This window comes from Zootoca vivipara, chromosome 8 (genome assembly GCF_965207765.1).
Source record: "Zootoca vivipara chromosome 8, rZooViv2.hap1.1, whole genome shotgun sequence".
Classification (NCBI taxonomy): domain Eukaryota; kingdom Metazoa; phylum Chordata; class Lepidosauria; order Squamata; family Lacertidae; genus Zootoca; species Zootoca vivipara.
In genome coordinates, this window is record NC_142591.1 from 10,529,665 (window position 1) to 10,557,581 (window position 27,917).

General features: G+C 44.5%; 1 protein-coding gene across 2 annotated transcripts in view; it reads left to right on the plus strand.

Annotated features, from left to right (window-relative positions):
* Window positions 1–23,885, plus strand: part of ANKS6 (ankyrin repeat and sterile alpha motif domain containing 6) — a 30,314-nt gene extending 6,429 nt beyond the window's left edge. Inside the window, exons 4-16 of one of the 2 annotated variants that reach the window (XM_035125443.3) lie at window positions 414–618; window positions 2,023–2,129; window positions 2,293–2,441; window positions 3,703–3,907; window positions 4,321–4,370; window positions 11,363–11,575; window positions 11,845–12,010; window positions 14,121–14,290; window positions 15,928–16,117; window positions 16,885–16,952; window positions 20,645–20,761; window positions 21,655–21,748; window positions 23,276–23,885. In XM_035125443.3, the coding sequence (XP_034981334.3) occupies window positions 414–618; window positions 2,023–2,129; window positions 2,293–2,441; window positions 3,703–3,907; window positions 4,321–4,370; window positions 11,363–11,575; window positions 11,845–12,010; window positions 14,121–14,290; window positions 15,928–16,117; window positions 16,885–16,952; window positions 20,645–20,761; window positions 21,655–21,748; window positions 23,276–23,325 (1,784 nt within the window). In that variant the 3' untranslated portion in view covers window positions 23,326–23,885. The remainder of the gene's footprint in view (window positions 1–413; window positions 619–2,022; window positions 2,130–2,292; window positions 2,442–3,702; window positions 3,908–4,320; window positions 4,371–11,362; window positions 11,576–11,844; window positions 12,011–14,120; window positions 14,291–15,927; window positions 16,118–16,884; window positions 16,953–20,644; window positions 20,762–21,654; window positions 21,749–23,275) is intronic. The other variant, XR_015951637.1, reaches the window with a different exon arrangement.
* The last annotated feature ends 4,032 nt before the right edge of the window (window positions 23,886–27,917 follow it).

Here is a 27,917-nt window from a genome sequence, read left to right on the forward strand (position 1 = left end):
CCCACACTTCCTCTTTAAAACGTTTTGCCCTGCATTCCTATACAGCCTTACCTTGGAGTTAGTCCCATTGAACTCAGGAAGCCTTACTTTTGAGTAAATAATACTGGGTGGAATTCAACACAGCGCTAAGTGAGGTAAGTATACAGGGAATGAGGTCCTCTCACACAGCAGGACTTTCCCCTCTCGTATCTCTGAGGTTTTCCCCAACCTCCGGAAGCAGATTTGCCCGGGGAGGGGGGGGTTTGCAGAAAGAGGGGAAAGTCCTGTTGTGCAAGCAGACCTCTTTCAGGTGCACAAAGCAGCTTAGTTCAGTCTCACCCATACAGTGTGAATTAATCCCTTCAGCACTTAAAAAATAAACCTTTTAACTTCCTGAGCTCTTCCTTTGTTAACCATGTTAACCATCTCCACAGGGAATTTTCAGCTGGTTAAAGAGATTACAGACGAAGACCCTGCTCAAGCCAATGTAATTAATGATGATGGTGCTTCTCCACTGATGATTGCAGCTGTAACTGGACAGTTGCCTCTTGTACAGCTGCTTGTTTCAAGAAATGTGGATATTGACAAGCAAGATACTATCCATGGCTGGACAGCACTTATGCAGGCCACATATCATGGGTAAGTATCCTTCTCTCACCCCCGCCCCCTCCTAGTGTGGAGTAAGATAAGTCTTGTTACCACTGCCAAGGAGCTGTATTTGTGTTCTGGTTTTTTTATTTATTTCCTGCCCATGTTTAGGTATAATATTACAGCCCCTGAAAATGACTAGGTGTAGGTGGGCCAAGACCTGGGGGTGTTTTCCTGTCCCGCCTACCTATGGCCGTGCATTGGACATAACATTATTATTACACTTGAAAGCATGTAGGCAGGAACTGTAAGGTTGTGATGGCATGGGGAATGAAGGTTAGCCAACCATCCAACCCTTCCTCATCCCTGCCACCCAATGGATATATTTTCTCTCTCTGTCTGCCTCCACTGAACAGCCCTTTTAACATTTTGGACTTTTACTAAACCAACCTATCATTCTTATGTAGGGAGCAGAGTGTTAGGGCATCTGCTTTTGGGGTGAATAACAGGGCCCCAGTTTCTCCCCCCAAAAAAACCAAACAATGCTTTTACTTAAAGTTTAGTGAGATAACATGTTACTAGTTTTAGACAAAACAGTTTTAGGAAGAGAAAATATTATTACTGTTTAGGTAGTTACGCATAAAAGCAAATCAATATAACCAACAGTTAATTTTAGACACTTTCCCTAGCAAAGCCAATGTTTATCAGCTTGCATCATTCCTGACCATTGGCCATGCTGCCTGAGCCTGATAGGCATTGGAGTCCAACAATTTTGGGAGGGCTATAGATTTCCCATCTCTGGTTTAGGCCATGTTAAGGTGCATTGCCTAAAACGAAAAATTCATCACTCTGTTCAGTCTTCTTTATTCAATCTGTTCTTTTCTGCTAGCAACCCTGATTTTACTTTTGAGATAAATATTTTTAAAGGAATGGATTGGGGTGAAATCATGGAGGGTCACTAACTTATGCCAATATTGGGAGTTCTTCACTCTCTTCTCTCTTGTCCTGGTATAAGCAATCAGGTACATAGTACCAGGGTTGTTACCTCCAGAAGATGGAACTCACAATGATCTGTGGGTGATGCCAGAAAGTTAACAAGAGCTGTTGTTGGAAAACTCCAGGTGTAGATAAGGGTTCTTGTCTCAACCAAACAGTACTAGGACAACAAATCTGGTTCCGAGATAGCAATGTTTGGATACTGAGTGTGTTGCAAAAGTACCTAAAATCCTAATGACAACTCTTGAGCTGAATGGCAAACCAATCAGTTGGTAAGTAGCTGGGCCATATAAGGTGGCCTTAGCACAAGAAACAGTTGTTAACAGAACACAAGCAAATGTTTAGGAGAAATTAGAAGGAAGAAGCAGGCAGGCAGTTCTCAGACCTTTCTAGTACCCTCTTCTAACTAGTATACGAGTCTATTATACGTATGTAACTTACCTTCTGTTTTCTTTGAAGAAATAAAGAAGTTGTTAAGTATTTATTAAATCAAGGAGCTGATGTCAACCTGCGTGCCAAAAACGGATATACAGCCTTTGACCTGATCATGCTGCTGAACGATCCAGGTACTTCTTTTTCTAGTGGGGTATCCTTCTTGGTATCTTGCAGCAAAAACAACAGAGAGTCTTTTGGGTGGAGTACTTCCCATAAGAAAAGAGCCTGTTTTTTTGCTAATGCACTTGTGGCGTAGATAATTCTTTCCAGGAAACTTGTGTGTGGTTTTTTCAGATGCGGAACTTGTGCGGTTGCTAGCCTCAGCCTGCATGCAAGTTGATAAAGAAAAGAGCAAGCAGAACAACAAATCAGTTGTGACCTCTTCAAGAAATAAGCAAACTGTAGATATTCCAGTGTTGCCTGATGACAAGGGAGGACTGAGGGTATGCAGATTTTGTTTATTTCAGTAAGGCATTGTCTTTAACTGGGAGAATCTAGCAGCTGCCTTGTTGTTGTTGTTGTTGTTGTTGTTGTTGTTGTTGTTGTTTAGTCGTGTCCGACTCTTCGTGACCCCATGGACCATATCATGCCAGGCACTCCTGTCTTGCACTGCCTCCCGCAGTTTGGTCAAACTCATGTTCACAGCTTCGAGAACACTGTCCAACCATCTTGTCCTCTGTCGTCCCCTTCTTTTAGTGCCCTCCATCTTTCCCAACATCAGGGTCTTTTCCAAGGATTCTTCTCTTCTCATGAGGTGGCCAAAGTATTGGAGCCTCAGCTTCACGATCTGTCCTTCCAGTGAGCACTCAGGGCTGATTTCCTTAAGAATGGATAGGTTTGATCTTCTTGCAGTCCATGGGACTCTCAACAGTCTCCTCCAGCACCATAATTCAAAAGCATCAATTCTTTGGCGATCAGCCTTCTTTATGGTCCAGCTCTCACTTCCATACATCACTACTGGGAAAACCATAGCTTTAACTATACGGACCTTTGTCGGCAAGGTGATGTCTCTGCTTTTTAAGATGCTGTCTAGGTTTGTCATTGCTTTTCTCCCAAGAAGCAGGCGTCTTTTAATTTCGTGACTGCTGTCACCATCTGCAGTGATCAAGGAGTCCAAAATAGTAAATTCTCTCACTGCCTCCAGTGCCTTACTTTTGCCCATTGTGGAAATATGTTCAATGAGAAATCTGTTGACCTACTCTCTGCTACACTGCAGCACCACCACTGAGGGTGGCATGAGAGTGGCCAAAGATCAGGTCTCACGAAGTGCCAGTTCGGTTCCACCTGCTCCTATAAAGCTGCAACTCTGGTGAAGCTCCTCATCCTGAACAATTTGTTAACATGTAGATGGAACCACTCCAGAACTGATGACTGTCACAAATGCTTCCTGAACAATGTTCTTCTGCCATGCCACTGTGGTTATTCATTGTTCTTGGCTCCTAGGGAAAGTCTCCTCTTCTCCATGAGTGCTGGTCCAAGGAAGGAACTCTGCAACAAACTATTGCATTAGATTTACACAGCAGGAAAAAGGGATGTGGATATGTCTAGACCATTTGGAGTTTTGCTTTGCTTTTTAATTAAAAAAAACAACCAATAAATTCCAGGTCATTTAGCGCATTATTTATCAATGTTTAAAATATATCATTATGCATAATTATTTGTCTTTAAAAAAAACACACCAAATCATTATCTTTTATTATCTAGTCATGGTGGAACAGGATGTCCAATAGATTTCGCAAGCTGAAGTTGACCCAAACTTTAAATCATGGATTCTCCATCAGTCCAGCTGTACCTTTTCCAGAAGAGTCAGCATTGCCATTTGATTGCACAATGAAGGCCACGTTACCAAGTGATAACAGTGCAAATTATGATGCCATTACAGCTTGGGCAACAAAGAGCAAGGCTAATGGTAAAGATTGTTAAACATTCTTTTCAAACAGATGTGAAGCTGTCCAAAACTAAGGAAAGGTTTTGGAATCTTTTAAGGGGTGTTTTTGCTAAAGCCCGTTAAAAAGATGTTTTTTGTTTGGTGTTGAGAGACAGGGGTTGAATGTGTATATTGATTATTAAACTGTAACACTGCCCCAGTTAATTTGTAGTGGACAACATGGTTTCTCACTGTGTGAATGAACTGCAAAAAGAGATGCATTCTCCCTTTTCACATCCACAAGTGGCAGATTAGAAGCTTTTGATTTCCAGCTAACCACACTGTAGTTCAAATACTTCAAATGCTGGCTTATTCAGAAATGCTAAACTTTGCATGATTTAGTCATTAGATTCAAAATAGCATTGTTTATATGTGAGGGTTTTTCCCCTATTCAGGTATAGGAAGCACAAAGGGAGGAAAGGATGACGAATTGCTGACAACAGTGGTAAGTCAGAGTATTGCTGGTGCACCTAGTTCTTGGTGTGTTTACTAGCAACTCTTGTCCTAAAACAGATTTGAACCAAAAGGAATCAAGAAGGTCTTTCTCTCTGTTATTATGAACAATTACTTTATTGTCAGATATGTTATATAGACCTCGCCCCAAAAAGAAGCCACAGTGCTGATCAGTATTCGCTGAGTATTTTTATTTTTGTTAATTTAACAAAATGTCTATACCGCTTACTAGAGCAAAAGACCTCTAGGCAGTTTGCAATAAAGAGTCGAAAACAGTCATTTGAAATTCCAATAAGAAAAACATTAAAAACAAGTCACATAAACAGGAATATATAAAATAAAATCTGTAATGAATAAGACACGCTTATTAAAACCATGTATGAAGATTACATGTTAAAGTTACACACCTGGGTAGGCTTCCCAGAAGGGGGGAAAATCAGTAGGTGCCGAAAAATGTACAGTGAAGGTATCTGTCTGATTCAATGGGCATTAAGTTCCAAAATGGAAGTCCTGCCACCCTAAAGGTGGTAAAAGTGATAAAATGGTGTTCAGTTTCATTGGTTCAGTGTTTATGTTGCTGGATCTACTTAAGTTGATAGAAGTTACAGATTAATACCTATGTTTATATATATATATAGCATATATAGCATATACAGTAATACCTCGGGTTACGAACGCGATCCGTTCCGGATCGCAGTTCGCAACCCGAATAGTTCGTAAACCGAACGCGATGGGCGCCGCAATTTTGCGCATGCGCAGACCGCGCAATCGCGCGCACGCCGCTTCTGTGCACGCGCACGCGGCGAAAACACTTCCGGGTTTGTGCAGTTCGTAACCCGAACTGTTCGCAAACCGAGGTGTTCGTAACCCGAGGTACGACTGTATAGCTAAGAATGCAATCCTATGCATGCCTGTTCAGGGCCATTGAATTCAGTGGAATTTACTTCCAGGTAAGTGGAATGTGGTTGTGAGGGACAAGGGATACAGGGAAGTCCCTCCCATCTTAAGTTCCAGCCCATCCCCAAGCGCTGGAGAGAGTAAGGAGAGCTCTGCCTCCAGCGGAGAGTCAGGAAGTGGTGTCCGAGGCTCAGGCAAGGTTGTGGAGCCCAGGCCGCAGGTGGGACAGGAAGTTGGACGCACGGGGGGGGAGGCCAATCCCCCCAACTCCCGAATTGCGACGCAAACGTAGGGGGAAGAGGTTGGGTCTGCCAAAGCTGTGGTGCTGGAAGAAAACGCGCCAATCGCCATTTGGGAGTTCTGACACCTCACCTTAAGGATGCATTTTTACTGCTCTGAACACTGTAAATAATCAGCACTTAATAAAAGCCTTAAAAGACCATGCTGGAGTCGTCACTCTAGAGTAGCCATACCAGGCCCTCTGACAGCAACTCCCGAATCTTTTTTTGGCTACTTTGGAGGGCAGCGATGAGCGCTCAAGAGGCTGAGCATTGGAGGCTGGAGGCCGAAGCAGCGAAGCAGGAGCTGCAGAACCTCACAGCGCACGCACAGCAGCAATTGCATGCCGCTCAGGAGGAAGCGCGAGGGGCGCAGGAGGAGCTGAACAAGCTGGTGGACCAGGTGAGGACAAAAGAGGAGACTGAGAAACAGCTAAGGGTGATGGTATTGGACCTGCAGAAAAAGTTGGAAGAGGAGAAAGCCGCTAGAGGTGGGGGGGCGCCCCAGCCGCAGCTAGTCCAAGTGAGAAGGGGACAGAGCCTAGTCACCAAGTTCAGCGGCGACCCGAGGGAGTACCTAGGATTCGAGACAGAAATAAATTATGCGCTGGAATTGCATGCAGCAGAATTCCCAGATGACGCGCACAGAGTCTCCTTTATCATAGAGCATTTGACGGGGGCCGCCCGGGAATGGGTAAGACCGCTCATCGCGCAAAAAAATCCTTGCATGAAGAACGCAAAATTATTTCTAGAAGCCTTAAAAATAATGTACGCTAGCGACAGTGAAATGGAGGCCACTAAACAGGAGCTTCATAACTTAACACAAGGAAAATCGACAGTTAGGGACTACTGGGCGAGATTCACCATGCTGGTGCACAAACTGGGGTGGGATCTGCAAAGTGAGCCAGTGAAATCAGCCTTCTACCTGGGTTTGCACGCAGACGTTAAGGATGAGCTGGCAAGAGGTCCTAGACCGCAGACTATGGATCAGTTAAGCAAAGCGGCGCTAGCGGTGGGGGTGAGACAGGAATCCAGATGGTATGACAAACAAGCGACGCGCGCAGCAAAACCTTGGTTCCCACGCTCCCAGGACAGACCACATCACCAAACCCCACCCCAGGGACCGCCCCCAGACCCGCCCAGACCAAGCCCAGAGCCGGAACCGATGGAGATCGGGGGAGCGCGCGCGCGGGCTTTTCAAACCCCGGCGGCGCCAAGACGCAAGGAGGGAAGAGGCGGGAATTGCTTTCTCTGCAACTCCCCCCGGCATCGCGTCAGAGACTGCCCTCATCGCAGAGAGTGGCAAGGAAAGGCGGGAACGGTTGTACCTTCCCCCGCTGACGCAGCACCACAGCAGGGAAACGAGACAGCCTGGCTGCAGGAGACAAGGGGCAGCAGCCAGGCACAGTCAGCAGACAACAGCCCCAGCCCGCCCACCTGCACAGAGAGGAGCAGAGCCAGCCCACCCCTCCCAGAGCAGGAGTGGTTCTAGAAGTCACGCTAACGCTCCCAAATGGCTATCCCCTGACAGTCCTCGCCTTAATTGACAGTGGTGCCTCAGCCAACTTCTTCTCGAGAAACTTTGCAGAAGAGCACCAGATCCAACTTCTGCAGCTGGATTTTCCCCTGCACGTGGCCACCATTGACGGCAGAGAGTTGCTGGGAGGGGCCATCACTCATCAAACCCCCCCCCCATGAGAATGACGGTGGGAAGGCACTCAGAGACACTGGCTTTCAACGTCACAACCATCTCAGACCCCCCCATCGTTTTGGGAATGAGCTGGCTGGCGCGCCACGACCCCTCCATAAGTTGGCACCAGAGATGCATCACGTTTGGGTCGGACTTTTGTCTGGAACATTGCATGCAGCACCAACCAGGGGAGGGGCCTCCGATAGCCACGGTGGCCACCATGCATGTCAAAGGGGGTGAGGCGATACCCAAGCCGTACTGGGACCTGCAGGAGGTCTTCAGCGAAGCGGAGTCCGACCACCTACCCCCACACAGGCCTTTTGACTGCCAGATCAACCTGGTGCCAGGGGCAACGATACCCCCAGCCAAGCTGTACGCCATGTCAGATCAGGAACTGGAGGATCTGCGCGCTTTCATCGACAAGAACCTCAAGCGGGGGTTCATCAGAGAAAGCAAGGCAGCAGGGGGCAGCCCGGTCTTCTGGGTGGACAAGAAAGACACGCAACAGCGCCGTCTTGTGGTGGATTTTAGACGACTGAATTCAGTGACAGAGCCAGTGGCTTTCCCCATGCCCAGAGTGGATGATCTCCTGACAGCGGCACGCAGGGGCAAGATTTTCACCAAGCTAGACCTAAGAGGGGCGTACAACTTGATCAGGATCCGGGAGGGCGATGAATGGAAAACCACGATGTTCACGCCTCTGGGCTCTTTTGAATATCTGGTGATGCCCTTCGGGTTGCAAGGGGGCTCAGCATGCTTCCAGGCCTTCATGCACCACGTCCTGGGGTCCCTCCTCTTCAAGAACTGCTTGGTCTTCCTAGATGACATCCTTATCTATTCCAATGACCCAGTGCAGCATGTGAAGGATGTCAGGGAGGTGTTGCAGCGCCTGAAGGACAACCACCTGTATGTGAAGCTGGAGAAGTGCAAGTTTCACACCAAAGAGGTGGACTTCCTGGGCTACAAGCTGTCAGACAAGGGGCTGGCGATGGACAAGGACAAGGTGCAGGCCATCCTGGACTGGCACAGCCCCAGGACGCGCAAAGATGCCCAACGCCTACTAGGCTTCGCTAACTTCTACAGGAAGTTCATCAAGAACTTCTCTCGTGTCACGGCTCCTATCACCGACTGCCTGAGAGGCAAGCAGAAGTTCCGGTGGACACCAGAGGCGCAAGCAGCGTTCGAAAGCCTCAAGAGGGTATTCGCTTCAGACCAGCACCTGTTCCACGTGGTGCAGGATGCGCCCCTACGCCTGGAGACAGATGCTTCGGACAAGGCTCTGGGAGCGATTCTGTTGCAACTGGACGCCAACAGAGAGTGGAGACCCTGTGCCTTCTTCTCCAGGAAGCTGACCCAGCCAGAACGCAACTACACAGTGTTTGATAGGGAACTTCTCGCGATCCACGCTGCGTTCCAGCACTGGCGACACTTCCTGGTGGGCGCCAAGCACCCCATCCAGGTGTGCACAGACCACAAGAACCTGGAGTTCTGGAGAACTGCCAGGGTGCTCAACCAGCGGCAGATACGGTGGGCAGAGTTCTTCTCGAACTTCAACTTCTCCATCCACTACATCCCGGGGGAGCAGAATGTCAGGGCGGATGCCCTCTCCCGCAAGCCAGAGTACATGGAGGAGGAGTTGCCACCAGCGCCCAGGCACATTTCCCCCCCATCAGCATGGTCATGCAGAGCAGCAGTGGTGAGCGAGGCAGAACTCACAGCACTGACAGCAGCTGATGAATTTGCCACCCGCATCTTCAGAGAACTGAGAGGGGGGAGGGAGCAGGCCAAAGACTTTGAGGAAAGGAGGGGTTTGCTTTTTTACAGGGGAGCCCTGTACCTGCCAACCAAACAGCTGAGAGGTAAGGCCCTCAAGCAGATGCACGACAACCCAACGGCGGGTCATTTCGGAAGGGACAAAACCACTCACCTAGTCATGAGACACTTCTGGTGGCCAGGGGTGCGGGAGGATGTTCGGGATTATGTAAGGGGATGTGACACCTGCCAGCGAGCAAAGGTGGTCAGAGCGCCACCAGCAGGTTTGCTGGAGCCATTAGCCACACCGCACAGGCCGTGGGAAGTAGTGTCCATGGACTTCATCACAGACCTGCCGTCGTCCAGGGGCAAGACCGCAGTGTTGGTGGTGGTGGACCTCATGTCCAAAATGTGCCACTTTATACCGTGTGCCAGGGCGGTCTCGGCAGAAGAGACGGCCAAACTGTTTGTTGACCACGTATTCAGACTGCATGGATTGCCTTTAAGAGTTATTTCGGATCGTGGCCGCCAATTTGTTTCCAGTTTCTGGCGGCGGCTAATGAACCTCCTGCAGGTGGAGGTCAGTTTGTCTACGGCTCGGCACCCGCAGACCAATGGACAGGCGGAGCGGGTCAACGCCATTCTGCAGCAGTACCTGAGATGTTACGTCAGCCAGAGGCAAACGGACTGGGTGGATCGCCTGCCACTGGCAGAATTTGCCTACAACAATGCGGTGCACGTCTCCACAGGGGTGTCGCCCTTTAAGGCCAACTACGGGCGCGACCTCAGATCTTTCCCGGAGAGGGAGGGGGAGGAGGAGGAAGAGGGCCCACAGGCAGAGGATTGGGCAGAGGACCTGGAGACGGTGCACCAGCAGCTCAGAGAACACTTGGAGAGGGCCAAGGAAGCGTACAAGAAGGGGGCAGATCGCCACAGGCGACCGGGAGAGGTCATCAGGGTGGGGGACAAGGTTTGGTTATCCTCGGAAGGTCTTCCCACCAGGGGGCGATGCAAAAAGTTAGCACCCAGGAGGCTGGGCCCCTTCACGGTCACGCAACAGGTCAACCCGGTAGCCTTCAGGCTAGCACTGCCGGAGGACATGAGAGTGCACCCAGTGTTTCATAGATCACTGCTGTCGCCGTACAGGGAAGGTACCAGGTTCAGGGACAGCGATCAGCCTCCAGAGGGAGGGGGGGAGACGGGAGACGCCCGACAGCTCAATGAGGCAACTGAGATTTTAGACTCAAGGAGAGGGGTGAGAGGGCTGGAGTACCTGATAGCATGGGAGGACACTCCGCCGTCCCACAATGAGTGGATACCGGCCACGGAAGTACCTGAGGAATTTTTAGTGGAAGAGTTCCACGCCCTGTTCCCCCACAGGCCCAAGCCCTGGCACATGGAAAGGGAGGGAGAGGGGGAGGGGCAGGAGGAAGGGATAGCAGGCAACAGCTCTCCATGGAGATGGGAAGCGGAATTTGAGGACACGGAAGAAGAGGTGTGGGTTTCACCGAGGTCGACGACGTCAGAGGCAGGAGAGGACTGGCAGAACATTTTTACTCCCACCAGCTCTGACGCCACTGACTTCTTGGGATTCCCGTCTTCTCAGGGGGAAGGAGAAAGATCGCAGGATTGGGGGGAAAATTTTACACCCACAGGGTCGGATGCCACAGACTTCTTGGGGTTTCACTCGTCCCCAGCAAGCAGAGAGCCACTAGGAAGGGGGGGAGAGGAGCCTGGGAGGGGGGTGGATGTGAGGGACAAGGGATACAGGGAAGTCCCTCCCATCTTAAGTTCCAGCCCATCCCCAAGCGCTGGAGAGAGTAAGGAGAGCTCTGCCTCCAGCGGAGAGTCAGGAAGTGGTGTCCGAGGCTCAGGCAAGGTTGTGGAGCCCAGGCCGCAGGTGGGACAGGAAGTTGGACGCACGGGGGGGAGGCCAATCCCCCCAACTCCCGAATTGCGACGCAAACGTAGGGGGAAGAGGTTGGGTCTGCCAAAGCTGTGGTGCTGGAAGAAAACGCGCCAATCGCCATTCGGGAGTTCTGACACCTCACCTTAAGGATGCATTTTTACTGCTCTGAACACTGTAAATAATCAGCACTTAATAAAAGCCTTAAAAGACCATGCTGGAGTCGTCACTCTAGAGTAGCCATACCAGGCCCTCTGACAGTGGTGTACGGGATTGCAGCCTAAATTCTAATTTATTGGATGAAAATGCTTGATTTAAAGTTTGTTTGTTTATTTCCTCTCTATTGTCATTTTGTTATAAGCAACAGTACACAGAATTGCCTTCTTTGTGATTGCCTTATTTTTCTTGCTATTTAAATATTCCTACTTTATTTATTCCTCCACCCTACACCTCCGGCTTAGCTAAGAAGTGGGGCTCCATTTACAAGACTGCCTAACGACAAACTGAAAGCTGTTATTCCGCCTTTCTTGCCCCCATCAAGTTTTGAGCTGTGGAATTCTGACAGGACGCAACCAAGCAAGGATGGTAGCAGAGAGCAAACGAGGCTTGGCCTTCCACACCGAGCGACCAGTCCTGACAATAATGGTGGTGGAAGCTCCGACAAAGGAAGAGAAGTAAGATAATACCCTACTTGGTTTCATTGAATCATAAAGAGTTGTTCAAACACATTGTTTTGTTCTCCTTTAAACCAGAGGGCCTGTTGATGTTTTGTAGTGCGCTTGAGATTTTTAAAAACAAAATGCTTTTCTTCTGCTTACCGTAATAAATGTAGGGATTTAGGCTTGCCCGAATGTACATGGAAGTAAAATAGAGTAGATAATTCTATTTTTTCAAATACTAGTGAACAGTTTTAGTTAAAGCTGCATCCCATTTCGTTTTCTAGGCATCCTTAAGTAGAGGTACTAGACCCATTAAACTATCGGCCTTTGCAAGAAGACCTCCTACTCCCTCCACCTCGAACAACTTCAACCATTCCCCCCACTCCTCTGGTGGATCTAACAGCATAGCCGGAGTTAGCAGACATGGTGGAGAAATGCATAATAAATCAGGTGCTTATATTTATATATTGATTCTTATCTCTTTGCCTGACAAGTTTTTGTTCAACACCTGTAAATGAACATGAATTTATTGTGCACTTATTTTGTAATGCCCATAAACAGACCCATCATTGTCTAGGTGGATAAGATTTCTGGTAGGGTTTCTTTGTATTTAAGTACTGCAGAATAAGTAGAAAGCCAGCTTCTAAAGCTTTCCGCAGCACCTCACCTGCTGAAAATTGTGCTTGTAAAACTTTTCTAAGCATGCACATGTCGTTAGACAAAGCTTTACTGGCCAGCTTCATACTTGTTTAAATATGCACGACCCCTCCCCCCAAAAAACAGCTGGGCAACGTCATTCTGATCAGGCAGGATTTGAAGACTAAGGAAAGCTGAGAAGTCTCAAATGTAATTGCAAATGGGTGTGGAAGATGGCAAGGTGGCAAGGGAACATTATGAGTAGTGAGGCTTCCTAGATCATTACACTGCAGCAACTTTTCCCACCTTCTTCATTCCTGATCCCTTTTGCCCAAACCTCTCCCATCTTCTGTGATGTAAAATATAAGCGCTGTTTGCTTCAACAGGTAGGAGGGTGAGGGTGGATGATGGGATCTGGGCCGAGGAAGGGTCAGAAAAAGAATGAGTGAGGATGCTTCTACTAGAATGCTGTCTGTGATTCCTAACTGCAGAACATGCCTTCAAGGCCTGAACTTGGTCAGAAACTGTGCAAGAAAACTAAAGTAGGCCAGCGAATCAGGGAGTAGTGATGGAACTGTGAATGCGCTGTACATACCACCATGCTTGTTGAATAAAGTTATTCAGTTAACTTGAACACAGCATTTCAAAAATTACATGTATCAGGCTATTATCAACCCCACTTCAGTCACAGAGTGCCCCTGTCCTTCTCATCCTCAAAGTAATTTGATATTTATTTTCTGGTATTTTTTTAAGTATTCAGATTTGATCACTCTTTAGTGAACTAAGGTTCTTGGTGCTAACAAGATTGTAGCCAAAACAGAGTCGCTGAGAAACAGGATGGGGTAACAGCAAGATTTGCAAAAGTACATTTTAAAAACGAATGAACACTCCCCAAATAGCCCAGTGAAGACTGAGCATGCTCAGTCACCATGACATGTTGACTATTAGTGGAAAGGATAGAATGGCCTGATGAAGGAAAGTACTGGTGGCTGACTGGCTGGGTACCCCTAACCTCCTAGTAGGAATGCATTCTCATCTTCTGTTGCAGGTCCCTCTTATATTGCCTAATCTCATGTCTCCAAATCTCTCCATGTCTGCATTCTTTTCAAATCCCATGCACAGATTTGCGCAAATGTGATGACATCAATAGATTCTCATTAGCTTTATGAAACAAGCTGTCAGGCTGTTTACAGGAGCTAGCCAGATGGCAATAGTAAAAATAAAAAAGCACTGCTTTAAACTGTTGAATGCCCTAGGATGACTTTGAAAGGCATTGCACAGAAACGTAAAGGGTGAATAACTTTTACATGGTATTTTATTCAGTATACATTATGAACGGTATCAGACTAACAGTGAAATCCTAACCATGCTTACTCAGAAGTCCTTTCAAATTCAGCAGGGCCTCTGTTCTCAACATTGATGAGTCCTCACAATAACATGATGTGTGTTTTCTGGTATATTGTTAACAAGCCAGTGTGGTGGTGTGGCTAGAGTGTTGGACTTAGAAGACCGGGGTTCAAATCCCCATTCCTTGAATGACCAGTCATTGTCTTTCAGCCTAATCTTCCGTTCCAGCTCTGCTCCACCACTGCCCGCCTTGCTTGCCTTCTCTGCCCCCCGCATTGCTTGTCATTTCACAGGAAGCCCCTCTTGCTCAGAACACCCTGACACTCACTGACCTCATTGCCTGCCTGTCTCCTATGCTTCCTTCACACTGCACAGTTCATCATCAGCATGACGACAGACTGGAACAAATACAGTATAAGAGAGAAAACCTCTTCTTAATTTTTATTTTAATGACACTTCAGTTCTTTTAATGTTGCTTGAAAATGTTTAAATGAGATTGGGTTGTTCTCAGTCTAGAATAATAAAATTGCTATTACATGCCTGACTTATGTAAGATTGGGGTTTGTGTTTTCGTTAGGTGGCAGTGCCGATAGTGTTTTGTCTCAAATTGCTGCTCAAAGGAAGAAAGCTGCTGGTATACCTGAACAGAAACCAAGCCAACAGCAAGTGCCAATAGGCCCAGCTCCTTCACCCTGCCCTCCTGACGTGGAAAGTGCACAGACCATTGGCAATGGACACATTTTAAAGGTTTTTGAGTCTTTTAAAATTCTCGTAGCTCAGAGCTGAAGTAGTGAAGCATGCTTGATTTGCAGACTTCCCGTCTCAGTCACACGGCATATATGTATATTGCTACGATTACTTAAGTCCTTTGGCCTGTAGACATACAGCTAATATCTATTTGTGAGAATGTCCTCAAAATGAATATAGGGAAGAAGGAACAACTAACTGTTGAGTTTTAGCATTTTAAGCAAATTGATTATGCCAACAGTTACATCAGGATGCAAACTAAGGATGTACAGTAATCCAAGACTTTGAACTCAGCGAGATCAGCTGGATTGTGACCTGGGTTCATCAACACAACTAGTGGAACACCCTTGTAAGGGCTGCCAGTCATCCAGTTACTTAAGCAAACTAAATGTGAAGCTTATTTTACCCAAAGTAGCTACAAGAAACTGCAGAAGAATGGGGACAGGGCTGTTGCATCCCCATCCCCCCCCCCCGAGCTATTTGTCCTACCAAAATTGGGTCTTTCATACTACTACATGCCCAGCAGAAAAAAAGATACAAGTCCTCACCATGGAGATGAATTTCTCAGGCAAGAGTCGCAAGCATGTTCTGAGGCTTATACTGCAAAGTGAAGCACCATCCTGAATTTGGCCCATCTGAACACCCCTCCAGATAACATTTAGGCACAGTTAGCCACTTTTGTTGGATCCAGATTAAATTGTGTTTAGAGTAGAGCCTTCGAAATTAATAGGACAGGTTAGTCATGATTAACTTTAAGTCCCATTGATTTCAGTTAGCCTATTCTAAGCCTTACCCAACAGCAGTAAGCAATGATCTGGACTGGAAGTAGGGAAATACATGATGTGATGATGTCATAAAAGGGCAAAGTGCTTAGATATTACTAGAGGAAGGGGATATCTCAACATGGGAACTCCACTGTTATTTCAGGGTCAAGAGCTACCCTCTCAGGCAGTTGATTTACTGGTAAAAAGTTTGGACAGGTCGAAAGCTTTCCAGTGTTAGAAATGGCGTGTTTTCCATTCGTAAATGCATTGGATTCACTGAATTCAATTTGGCCAATTCCTTGAGATCTTTAGAATAATTTATATGTGCGTTTCTGGCACGAGTCCAGAAAGGAAACTGTGTGGGTCATTAGAGGGAAGTGGCAAGATGCTTGCAAGACAACATACATGCTTGTTGTGGAACACAACCTCTGCTTTAAAGCACACATAGCTTTTTCTGTGAAAGGTTATAACCAGATGTCTTCATATTCCAACCGTGTGAATCACTCCAATACGCCGTCGGTAAGGCCAATTGCCAAATATATTTTTGTCAGGAGGAACATTTTAATTACCACGGAGTCTGCTTATGTAAGGAGATAAAAATACCCAAGTAAACATGTGCTAAAGTCCTTGTACTTCATGTGAACATTAAAATAAAATAGAGCAACATTCCTGCTACCAAAGCCTACCACTGATGTTTTATTGTGTTTTTAATACTGTATTCTGTTAGAAGCCACCCAGAGTGGCTGGGGAGGCCAAGCCAGATGGACGGGGTATAAGTAATAAATTGTTGTTGTTGTTGTTGTTGTTGTTGTTGTTGTTGTTGTTATTTACCACATGGTTATTTATTCTTCTGTTCATTGTTAACAAAAACAGAAGTTGGATGTGAACAAAAAGCCTCCATCTGAAAATTCGTCTACTTCTAAAAGCACATCCCCAACTCTTACGCCATCACCATCACCATCTGCATCCCCCAAGGTTCAAAGTGCAGAGTCCTCTCTCTCCTCTTCTCACAGGCAAGGGAAAAGTAGCGGTGGCTCTAGCAGTGGAACTCTGACAGATGAAGGTAAGCAGTCCCTAGCTACATCCTCAGCAGGATCTCGCTGGACTGTACTACTTTGATTGTGAATTGTGCATTTGGATGTCCTCCTGTGTAGAAAATGCTCTGCAAATAGAAACCAGCACGTATGGGGCAAGGAACTGCTGCAGCAGAAGGTTGCCACAGAAACATGCAAGTTTTCAGTATATAGAAGTTGTTTTTTAAAAAAGACTGGTTTGTTTTCAAACATGCACAATACAACCTGAAGTAAATAGATAGGCCTTTCCCATACAGCAAAAGGAAGGCAGAGGGGAAGACAGCTATGCAGTAAGTGCTGTTTGGTTATCTCCTACTCGTCTGTCCTTCGCCTCTCAGGAAGCCTAGTTTAGCTCTGAAAGAACTGGGGCAGTGCTGCTACAGACTTGGGGAAAGATCACCCTCCCTGGCTCTCAGCTGTGACACCCTACTGCCTTCCCCAAAAGTGTGAGTACTTTGAGCAGGCCCCAGTAATTTCAGGGGTAAACTAAAATCTTCAGGCTGGCTTTTCTTCTAGAAATACTCTATGTGTATGTATGAGAAAGGACAATCACAAGACCCATTATGCTCTGCATTGCACAGATGGTTTTGCATGGCTGAATATTTTCAGGGTTACAGGAAAAGTTCAGGAACAAATCGCTGGTCAGACTACTTAATATGATATTTGCATCTACATGATTATTTTGAAATATCGGTAAAGATATGTATACTCTGCCCTTTGTCAAAATGATTAAAATCATTTCCTTTTTTATTTAAAGATGAACTCACAGGCATCCTTAAAAAACTCTCATTGGAGAAGTATCAGCCTATTTTTGAAGAGCAGGAGGTAAAGTTTTGTATAAACTTTTTATTTGTTCCTTTCCTTAATGTTTTCTTTGAGGCTGGCTGAAACTTTCAAATCATGAAGAATCATTAAGCCATGGAAGTCAATAAGGAAATTTATTTACAGAATTATGACCTCAGATTTTTATTATCTGGCTTTTCAGAAACAGTGTTCTTAAAAGGGAACACAGAGCAGTCACCAACAATGCAAGGCTGTATTTTTGAATATTTATTTGTTAAGAATACTTATATCTTCCTTATAGCCCCAAGAAGCTTTTAAGGCAGCTTAGAAGAGATTCTCAAAATGGAATCACACTCAAATTTGGTATAAGAACAAAAATTTCGTCATGACCGTATGAAACCAGGATTATCCAGGCTCTTCTCTTAATTTCATTGATTAGGGCATGTCATTTTAGGAGGTGAAACTTAATTTTTGCAAATTTCTTCAGTGAGGTGGCTTTAAAATATATTTTTTTGGTGTGAGGAATTCAAATCTGCTTTTTTTGTGATTGGACAACTAGGCCTCCTGAGAGGTAAAGGACAATAATATCATTGGCAGTCTCCATATTCCACAGCTTCAGCAGCAAAAGCAAACTACCCAGTATTTCTGGTCCAGCTGTCTTTGGTAATGCTGCATTTTCACCACATAGCAAAGGGAAGTGGCTTTTCAAAACTTACATAAAGAATTATACCCATTTGCTTGAGTGATGTCTATTGACTGTAAGTGATATTTCATGAACATAAAGGAGGAAAATATAATATATATATTCTGGGTCAGTGCCCCCAATATGAAAGTGCAAAAGCTTTGGGCATAAGTTGCTTTCTGCCTTTGAGCTCAAATAGAATAACAATTTAGTGTTCATTTAAGCATATTCCACTGCAGTGTAAACCTTTTAGAATTACTTAGAAATACAGTTGTGTTTTGCTATTTTGCCTGCTGCTACAGTTGTGATATCTTTTCATGCACATCTTGAAAGCTAGTCAAAAGTAGAACCTGTTCTCTAACTATTTCAATGAGCCACAGACATGCAACTGCATTTAAACATTCAATCAATATAACTTTTTGATGTATGCTCCTAGTTTTTAACTGTCTGGTTACAAATGGCAGAAACGTATTGACCTTAGGGACTTAGAAAGCTGCCTTATATTGAGTCAGACCATTGAGTGTGGCTCATTGTTGTCTACAATGACCGATAGTCATGCTCCAGCAGGGTCCTGCCCTAGGCCTACATGGAGATGTTCAGCCAGGGCTCTTCTGCAAGCAAAGCAGATGCTGTCACTGAGCTATGGCCCTTTCCCCATATATTTCACCTTGCATATGTCTGAGCAAGCTTGGGACTCCTACAAGTTGGTGCATATGCTAGTTGCCAAAATTGTGGAAACCTTTTGGAAAAAGTGTATTTCCAAGGTTTGACGGCTCATAACACCTGATTTGCTCTCTAAACACTCATGCTCATTGGCTACATTCAAATGAAGGAAAGCTGCTGCATATCAACCTAAGCAAGTTGCGCTTCCTTTTTCTGGTTATTTGGCTATAACTTTTGATAGAATACAGATAATTGAACCAACTTTGTTGCATTACATTCTTCATTAAAATAAAAAAATTCCTTCAGTAGCACCTTAAAGACCAACTAAGTTTTTATTTTGGTATGAGCTTTCGTGTGCATGCACACTTCTTCAGATACAGTGAAATGGAAGTTTCCAGGCACTTATGTAGAGAAGGGGTGGGGAGGGGTGGGGATGGGGAGGGGGGATCACTCAGAAGGGTGGTGGAAATGGGTGATTGACTGACTGATAGCTGTTGATGACCGCAAACGACTGCAAATGGTTTTGCATGAAAAAGCAAGGGTTGAGATGGCTGAAGATCGCTTATCATGTATAATGAGATAAGAACCCGATATCTCTGTTCAAACCAGGTCCCTCCATGGTTTTGAGCTTGGTGATAAGTTGCAATTCAGCAACTTCTCTTTCCAGTCTATTTCTGAAATTCTTTTGTAGTAAGACAGCTACTTTGAGATCTTGTATAGAATGTCCTGGGAGATTGAAGTGTTCTCCTACTGGTTTTTCTGTCTTCTGGTTCCTGATGTCAGATTTATGCCCATTTATCCTTTGGCGTAGGGTTTGGCCTGTTTGTCCAATATAGAGAGCTGAAGGGCACTGTTGGCATTTGATGGCATACACAATGTTAGAGGATGAGCAATTAAATAGTCCTGAGATAGTCAACCTAACAATGAACCAATCTATGCAAGAAATACATTTTTTGGACACTACTATAAAAATACAGGATGGACGTATAGACACCACCTTATACAGAAAACCAACTGACCGACAAACATATCTACATGCTTCTAGCTACCATCCCAAACATACCAAACAATCCATCGTATACAGCCAGGCCTTACGTTACAACCGCATCTGTTCCAACTCTACAGACAGAGAATCTCACCTAAGAGATCTACAGCAAACCTTTTTAGAACTAAAATATCCACCTGATGAAGTTAAACAACAGATCAACAGAGCCAGACAGATACCTAGAGAGAACCTGCTGCAAGACAGACCCAAAAAAGAAAATAACAGAACACCACTAGTCATCACATACAGCTCCCAAGCTAAAACAGTACAACGCATCATCAGAGATCTACAGCCTCTCCTGGACAATGACCGCTCCCTTTCTCAAGCTCTGGGAGGAAGACCTTTCATTGCCTACAGACAGCCACCCAATCTTAAACAACTCCTCACCCACAATAATACAACCACCAGACTTAACATGGACACTGGTACCAGAGCCTGCAATAAACCCAGATGCCAACTTTGCTGCCACATACACCCAGACAACACCATTACTGGCCCCAACAACATCCAACATACCATCTCAGGACTATTTTACTTCGATCCAGACCAACACGGCTACCTACCTGTAACCAACATTCTTCATTAAATTATCTTTCCATTGATATATAATTTTATGGTATTACTAAACAACAACAACAACACGGTTTCCACAATTTTGGCCACTAGTATAGATAATAATAGTGATACACAGTGGTGCCTCGTCTTACGAATTTAATCCGTTCCAAAGGCACCTTCGTAGGTCAAAAAATTCCTAAGTCAAAAAGCGCCATTGGAAACGCGATTTCCCATAGGAATGCATTGGAAACGAAAAAATTCCTAAGTCGAAGCAACCCCATCTAAAAATTTGTAAGTCGAAAAAACCCTATCTAAAACCGCCGCAGTTTCCGTTCGGATGTCGAGAAATTCGTACGTGTGCGGCCATTTGCCCCACTCGTAAGTCAAAAGATTCGGTTGTCGAGTCGTTCGTAAGTCGAGGTACCACTGTAGTGCTTTAGGGTGTTTAAAGTATTTCACATACATTATCTCCATGACCCTTATAACATCTCTGTAACAGGGTTATTAACTCCAACCGAGGCCAAGAATGACTTCCATGAAGCCACCTATGTAATGAATAGCAAACTTTTGATCCAGAGACTTCCTTTGCTATTTTGCTAGGTTTTCAGACTAGCACTTCACACAGTGCTAAATTTAGTAGCAGCAGTTCCTCAGACTGTTATGGGGACTTAAGCCTTGCTGGAGCCAAAATAGAGGGGAGAGTGTAAAATGCTCTCTCTACCTCTTAGCTCCGTGTCTCCTTCATAAATTAGAAGAGAGAAAATGCATTTATGGATTTCTGTTTCGCAGGTGGATATGGAGGCTTTTCTCACCCTGACAGATGGTGATTTGAAGGAGCTGGGAATTAAAACTGATGGTTCTAGACAACAAATTCTGGCAGCTATTTCTGAGCTGAATGCAGGAAAGGTATTTCAGAATATATTTTGCTTTCAAAGTGTAGTTTTTCTCTGCTTTTAAGAATTTTATTTTTCAACATCTGATAGAGAGAGAGTGCTCAAGAGAAGGACTGCACAGCTCCTTTGTTTTAACGCCAAAGAGTTTTGCCCTAGTGGGCTGGCTCAGGACTTTACAGTTCTTCTGTGTCCAGCCTTTATTGTCAACCATTTGTATATTACTGGGGTTAGTTTGGCCTATTGGAAATCCAGATTTGAAATTTCTGCAATGTTTTAGGGCTCGTTACTATGTGGGCAGGGCCAGTTAGATACCGTAAGTCCTTGCCACCCAATCATCACTTTCAGTTCCTGCTGGGCAACAAGTGTATGGAAAGTGTTCTCTCCAGGTCAGGTCAACAGTTTGCCCTATTAACATGATTCTGCCACTGCAGAACAAGTTTATTGTTATTTAGATTTTTCCTCCCAAAGGAGACCTGGGCAGAAACACCAAAGGAATAAAAAACATTTGAAGACAAATAATTATCCCTGTAGGTAAATTATTCAAGGTTGTCTAAAACAGCATCTTTCAGCCATCAAGTGCATGGATGAGAAGGAACGCTTTAAAATTCTGCCAAAATAGTACTAAAGAGGGTAGCAGATGCATCACAGTATAATATATAACCAGTGGACTGTGTTTAGCTTGCTGGGCCACAAAGTTGTACAGTCCCAAACCAGAGTACCTTGTGCCAGAAGCAGACTGGAGCAAACAAGGTTATTTCATTGACACCATTACCAGCAAACATGAACGCCCTTCTTGGCATGCGTTCCTAAAGAACCAAGCTGAAATTTCTCTTACTAATGATTGTATTGATAGATTTAAACATGGACTATGCATTTGGTTCTTGCTCTAACTATGGTTTTCAACAGGGCCGAGAAAGAAAAATTTTACAGGAGACCATACACAACTTTCACTCTTCCTTTGAAAGCAGTGTTAGCAACACTAGCCCTGGAAAACCTCAGTGTAAGTATAGGGTGATGGTTTATTTATCTTTATATTTTGGAAAGTTGTTTGCTTGTTCACTCTGCATTTGGACACCTCTTATGATATCATAACCAAATTTTGCATGATGGTTCTTGAGATGAAGGAACAGTTTTCTTCTATATTTGGGTTCAATTAGATACCATTTTAAATCAAGATGGTGGACTGAACCTTTCAAAACTGATTTCAAAACTGCAGGTTATTATTGTTTTGTTTCCTGTAATTCCTGATCAACACTGGGGATGAAGCTGATAGTTACTAATAAAACATTATTTGAGAGACTTGACTCCTGGCCCTCTTGAAACTGAATCTAGAGCTGAAGATGGGTATAAATTTGAAATCCAGAACACAAATTTGAAATCCAGAACATATCTTTATCCAGAACACATAGGTCAAATTTCATGCCAATATCTCATTTTCAAAGGAAATTTGAGTTGGGTTTTACATATTTGCTAGTCTCCTTGAAAACAGGTGTGATCATGGTGGGGTTTGTCTTTGAAAGACAGCATTTGAAAGACAGCCCCGTATGTGCAAGCTGTCTTCCATCTGATAACTCACTCTTCAAAGGAGATATTACATAGCATTATATCATATATATTTCCTGTCTCCCTTGCAAATAGGGGAAATTTCTGTAATTGGATAGGAGACCATGTGTTGAGATTTCTGCATTGCAGGAGGTTGAACTAGATACCAGCTCTACAATTCTGAATGAATTAAAAACCAGAAAACAATCATGGACAGATAAATTTTTATCAAGGGAGAGTTCAATGGCTTGGTTAACCCCCCTCCCCCCAAAAGGTCATCTTTAAGGGGAATAAGAAAAAAATTGTCTTTTTTTAAATAAAAAACATTATAACTAGGAAATATTATTGATATATGGAGATACAGTACGATCGCATATTATGTGACAGTTCACTTTCAAGGCTTCCACATATACATGAAACTGCATATACTCAAACCTTCCCCTTGAACCATCCTCATACCAGCATCCCTAACATTCCAGATCTGGCATACTAAGTGGAGTTTGCTGTTTTGGGACTTGCTTAGCTGGCTGAACAGTTCAACGAAGTCTTGATGCCCTTCCAGCTCATGTGATCCAGAGCGGTATGAGGGCTTGCTCAGCTGAACAGTTTAAGGAAGCCCCGTGCATGTGTGTGAGCCAAGGCGGTATGGGGACTTGCTCAGTAGGGCTGGGAAATGTATCTCGGCTGCTTGTTCCTCCACTAAGGTGGGGAGGAAGAAGCAGCTGAGATACATTCCAGACATACCAGCATATCACAGTATTTAGCTGCTGATATATCACAATGTTGAAAACCAGATATCGCCCATCCTTAATGGCCAAACCTATAGAGAACAAACGGACAGGTGGACAGACAAACCACTTTCCAAAATATATTTGTAAATATTTGTTTTAAATCTAGCACTTCATGCATATATACTTTATGCATATCTAGCAGTTTATGCATTTTAAAACAAAACAATTAATGATGAATTCCTTTCTGTTTGTAGCACCTGGATGCTGGGTAAGGCCACAAGAACCTTCTCCTACTAAGAGGTAGTTTTTGAACCAAGATGACCCACTACCTCACCACGATGCCCTGAAGAAGAAGTATCATGTGTACCTGTTACAGCAACATCTTTTTACAGAATGTGCAGGAAGGATTGTTTGTTAACAACTTAAACCCTTCATTCTGCTAAGTAGCTGTTCCCAAAGCTGAAACTACACATTAGGTAGTTTGATACTTTGAAGGCCATCAAAGACTTTCAAAAGTGAAGTGTAATGCAAGAACATGTATGGGTCATTTCACAGAAGTGCAGGAATGAGAATCTGAACCAAACCCCTGTGGGCGCAACAAACAAAAATGTGTGTTGAGGAAGGACCACAACAAAGTAACTGCAACTCACTGGAGTCTGCCATAGTCACCTGAGACTTGACTGTGCATTTTGTGATAATGCAGGCATCTAAATTTAAAAGAAATTTAAAAGCAAGTGTTTTGTAAGGAGTCACGTGCACTGACGTGTGCCCAAGGCGTGTTTTTGTGAAGCACCAAACACAATTAGTACTGATGAAAATTCAAATAAGATTTTTTTCTAACTAAAGAAAACTTATGATTTGTAACCAGCCTTTTGTATTCATGCTTGGGAAGTTGGTGTTTGAGGGTGCCAGGCTTGCGTACACATTATTCACTACTTCCAACACATCTATTGTAGACAAAGTCTAGGAACAAATGCGTCTTGAAATCGAAATGCTGCTCTAAGCTCCTTGGAGAAAAGGTGTGATTATGATGATAATGCTGTGTGCTTATTGAAGCTTATGTACCAAAATATTGTACAGAAGTGAACACACCATTTCCACCCCTGCCAGTAGGAGGCCCATTGAAGCCCAAAAGGGGGGGGGGAGATCACCTGCCATATTTTCAAAAAATAGTTCTTACCTTTTAAACTTAGGTTAGTGTGTATAGGGCTGCAGCTTATCTTATTTCTATTCAGAAGAAAGCCCCATTGAGTTTAGTAGGACTTACTTCCAGGAAAGTGTATATAGGATTATAGCTCCCACTGATTCATTGAGTAGACATGCAGTGTTAGATACTGTTCTAGAGGCAAATATGGAATATTGCCCACAGGGGTTGAGAGAAACTACTACGGTAGTTTATACATGACAAGTAGGTAGAAACTGGCAGTGGCAGGCAGAAGACAGAAAGTATAGTTTGTAAAGCTAGCATATGATTGTAGACTCTGCAGTTTAAACAAGCAACAGATCTACTTGAGTTGGACATATTTCCATGTACGGTAAATATCCTTATGACTAAAACCCAAGACCAGGGCTCAGTAAATTGACATGGAGGGAACCTTAGAGACTGCAACATTGCTGGAGCTAGCAGGTGTGAATCTGACCAGTTCTTTGAAGGAAAGCTGCATGAAGCAGAAGAATATATCTTGAAGAAGATTACAGCCAAATATCCATGGTTGGAAAGGATTTGGGAGCAAAAGTCATGGCCAAGTTGACAGTGATGGAAGGAATACATAATTAATTTTGATTTGGTATACCTTGCAACTACTGACATTACTTTGTTTTAAGACCACATTCAGCATCATGTAGGTAGCTGTTACTTGCTTCCTGTTATTTGAAATAGACATTGTCTATTTCTCACCCCATCTCCCAAAATAAAACATCATGTTGACAAGTGGCAGGGATACATACTTCACATAAAAATACATTATATGCTAAAGAGGGGTTGGTGAGCCTCTTTTAAGACCCATGGCCAGATTCATACCTGGCCAATATATTTACAGTATATACGGTATTTTACATTCAGTTCCCCCTTATTCTTTGGAGGAATTGTATAGAGAATAAGTGAAAGATATATGAGATGTAAAATTTTATGTCTAACCCCATGACTGACAGATGTCAGATGACATCAAGTGATTGGCAGCTGCGAGGACTTTGCCGGAAATGGCTTTGTGGACCATTTGAAGGGGCCTGGCAGGCCTGATGGTTGGAGGTTCCCTATCACTGTACTAAGGGAAACTGTTCTGCTGAATTAAAATACTTCAGTTTCCTTCCATTACAAATGGCTATCCTCTTGGAATAGAATTCACCCTTAGCCCCATTTCATACTAATAACCAGTAGAAATGACGGTGGAAGCGATAAAATACACAGAGCTAATAATTGCATGAATTCCGCACACCCATCATGCATGGTGAGCAGTTCTCACACATTGTGACCACTGTGTGGAGCTCTTGCTACACAGAAGGGTTTTTAATCAAGGGAACAGGGTAAAAAAGTGATTTTGTACTACAGTATATTCCCTTACCCTTCTTTAATTGAATGAAAAAGGTGCTGATTTTCTCACATGGCCAGTCTACTACCCCTAAGAAATAAGGAGGCTCTCTTAAACAGCCAGGCCACAATCCCGCTAAATTATTATTTTATAAAGTTAGTTGCTATGGGTGCAGTCCTGTTTCCCCTGTCACCTAGGAATAACTCCTGGTGAACTCAGTGGTGCTTACTTCTAAGGTGACACATAGAATTGTTATTGACCCTTTGTACGTTCATGTAAAGATTGGGATAAAGCCACATCCTTGCCAGGAGGTGGGGTTGCGGGCGGTTACGATCCCTCCACGTGCATAGTTAAGCAGCATGTAGCCGGGGGATTTCACTGTTTCCCCCGCTCCAGCTGCTTTAAATAAACAATTATAATGTACAGCTGCATTAAATCTTACTGACAGCCACAATACTTAAGCTGTGATGAACCTGCTCTATTGGTTTCACTGCAGGAATTAATGTTCCACAGCAATATGTATTAATATATGATTGTTTTAATTAAAAAATGAAATTCTTTATACTGTAGTGTTTTCTAAAATGCTTTACCAGTAGCCCATACATGCCAGGTGGGAAAGTTAAGCAGGAAAATGAAGGAAGGCTTGGTCTTTCTACCACTCTCAGAGGTTCAAGGCGGGGCAGCTTGTGAGAAAGTCTTATCAGTTGTGGCCCCAATAATGCTTGGATCTGTCAGGCCAGCTACTTGCACTCTGGACCTTTGCCCCTCCTGGCTGATAAAAACTAGCAGGGAGGGGATAGCTTGCTGGGCCATGGAGGTGATTAATGCTGCCTTACAAGAGGGGTTGGTCCCTGCCTGCTTGAAGGGGGCAGCGGTAAAAAAATTCCTCAATAAACCCTCAATAAAATCTAAATAACTACTGGACAGTTGCCAATCTCCCTTTCCTGGGCAAAATGATTCAGCAGGTAGTCGCAGACCAGATCCAGGCGCTCTTGGAGAAAATTGATTTTCTAGATCCATTTCAATTGGACTTTAGGCCCTGTTTTGACACAGAGAGAGGCAAGGAAATATGTCCTTGTTAATTCTCCTCGACCTCTCAGGTGGCTTTCAATACCATCAACCATGGTATCCTTCTGGAGTGGCTGAGTTGGGGTTGGTGTCACTGCTTTGAGGTGGTTCTGGTCCCACTTGGATGGCCATTTACAGAGGGTGATGCTTGGGGAGTGCTCTTCAGCCCCGTGGAGCCTTCAGTGTGGGGCTCCTCAGGGTTTGGTTTTATCCCCCATGCTGTTTAACATCTACCTGAAACCACTGAGTGGGGTCACCCAGAGTTTTGAAGTACATGGTCAGCAATATGCTGATGATACACAGCTCTTCTCTTTTGCATCTGCAGTTGCAGCAGCAGATGTGCTGGACTGTTGCCTTGCATTGATAAGGTACTGGATGAGAGCCAATAAACAAGCTCAAGACAGAGGCACTGTTAGTTGTGGCTCCCTGGACCAGATGGCTGGGAAGTTGGCTGCTCTTGATGGGATTACACTCCCTCTGAAGAAGCGGGTATGCAGCTTGGGGGTCCTTTGGGGTCCATTGCTGTTGTCCGAGGCTCAGTTGGCTTCAGTGGCACTGAGTGCCATCAGCTTTGGCTGCATCCCTATCAGGACAGGGATTGCCTAACTTCTGTTGTCTATGCTCTGGTAACCTCCAGGTTAAATTACTGCAATGCATTATCTGTAGGGCTGCTTTTGAAGATGTTTCAGAAAATTAAGCTGGTGCAGAATTCAGCAAACAGGTTTGCAGGGGCAAAACAGTTTGAGCATATAACATTGGGTGCAGGCCTGACTGTTTCTGGGCCCAATTCAAAGTGCTGGTTTGGACCTATAGTCTTAATCTTAATCAGTTCAGGACCACAATATTTCAAGGACCATCTCTCCCCATATGAATCTACCCAGGCCCTGCGATCATCATCTGAGGCCCTTCTTTGTGTGCCGGAGGTCCGGATGGTGGAACATGAGAATGGCCCTTTGCTGTGGACTGCTTCACTGTCATGACCTCCATCTTGTCTGGATTCAATTCGAGTTTGTTCATACTCATAAGCTTTAATTGTCTTCTTCTGGTTAAAATGTATTGACATCCTGGTACAATTAGGATGAGGGAAACTGTTAGTGCCATCTTTGCAGCAATCTGCTCCTAATTCTGTAGACAGAATACGGAAGTTGTCTTGGCTGAATACATCTCCTGATATGTTGTTATTAAAACACAGACCTTAGTATTTGGGAGGCCAGAGATTTTTCACTCAAAACAAAAGATTTTGTGTGGGTGAATGTAGTATGCAGCTTCTAGAAAGAAGGGTTTCTACTTGAACTGCTGC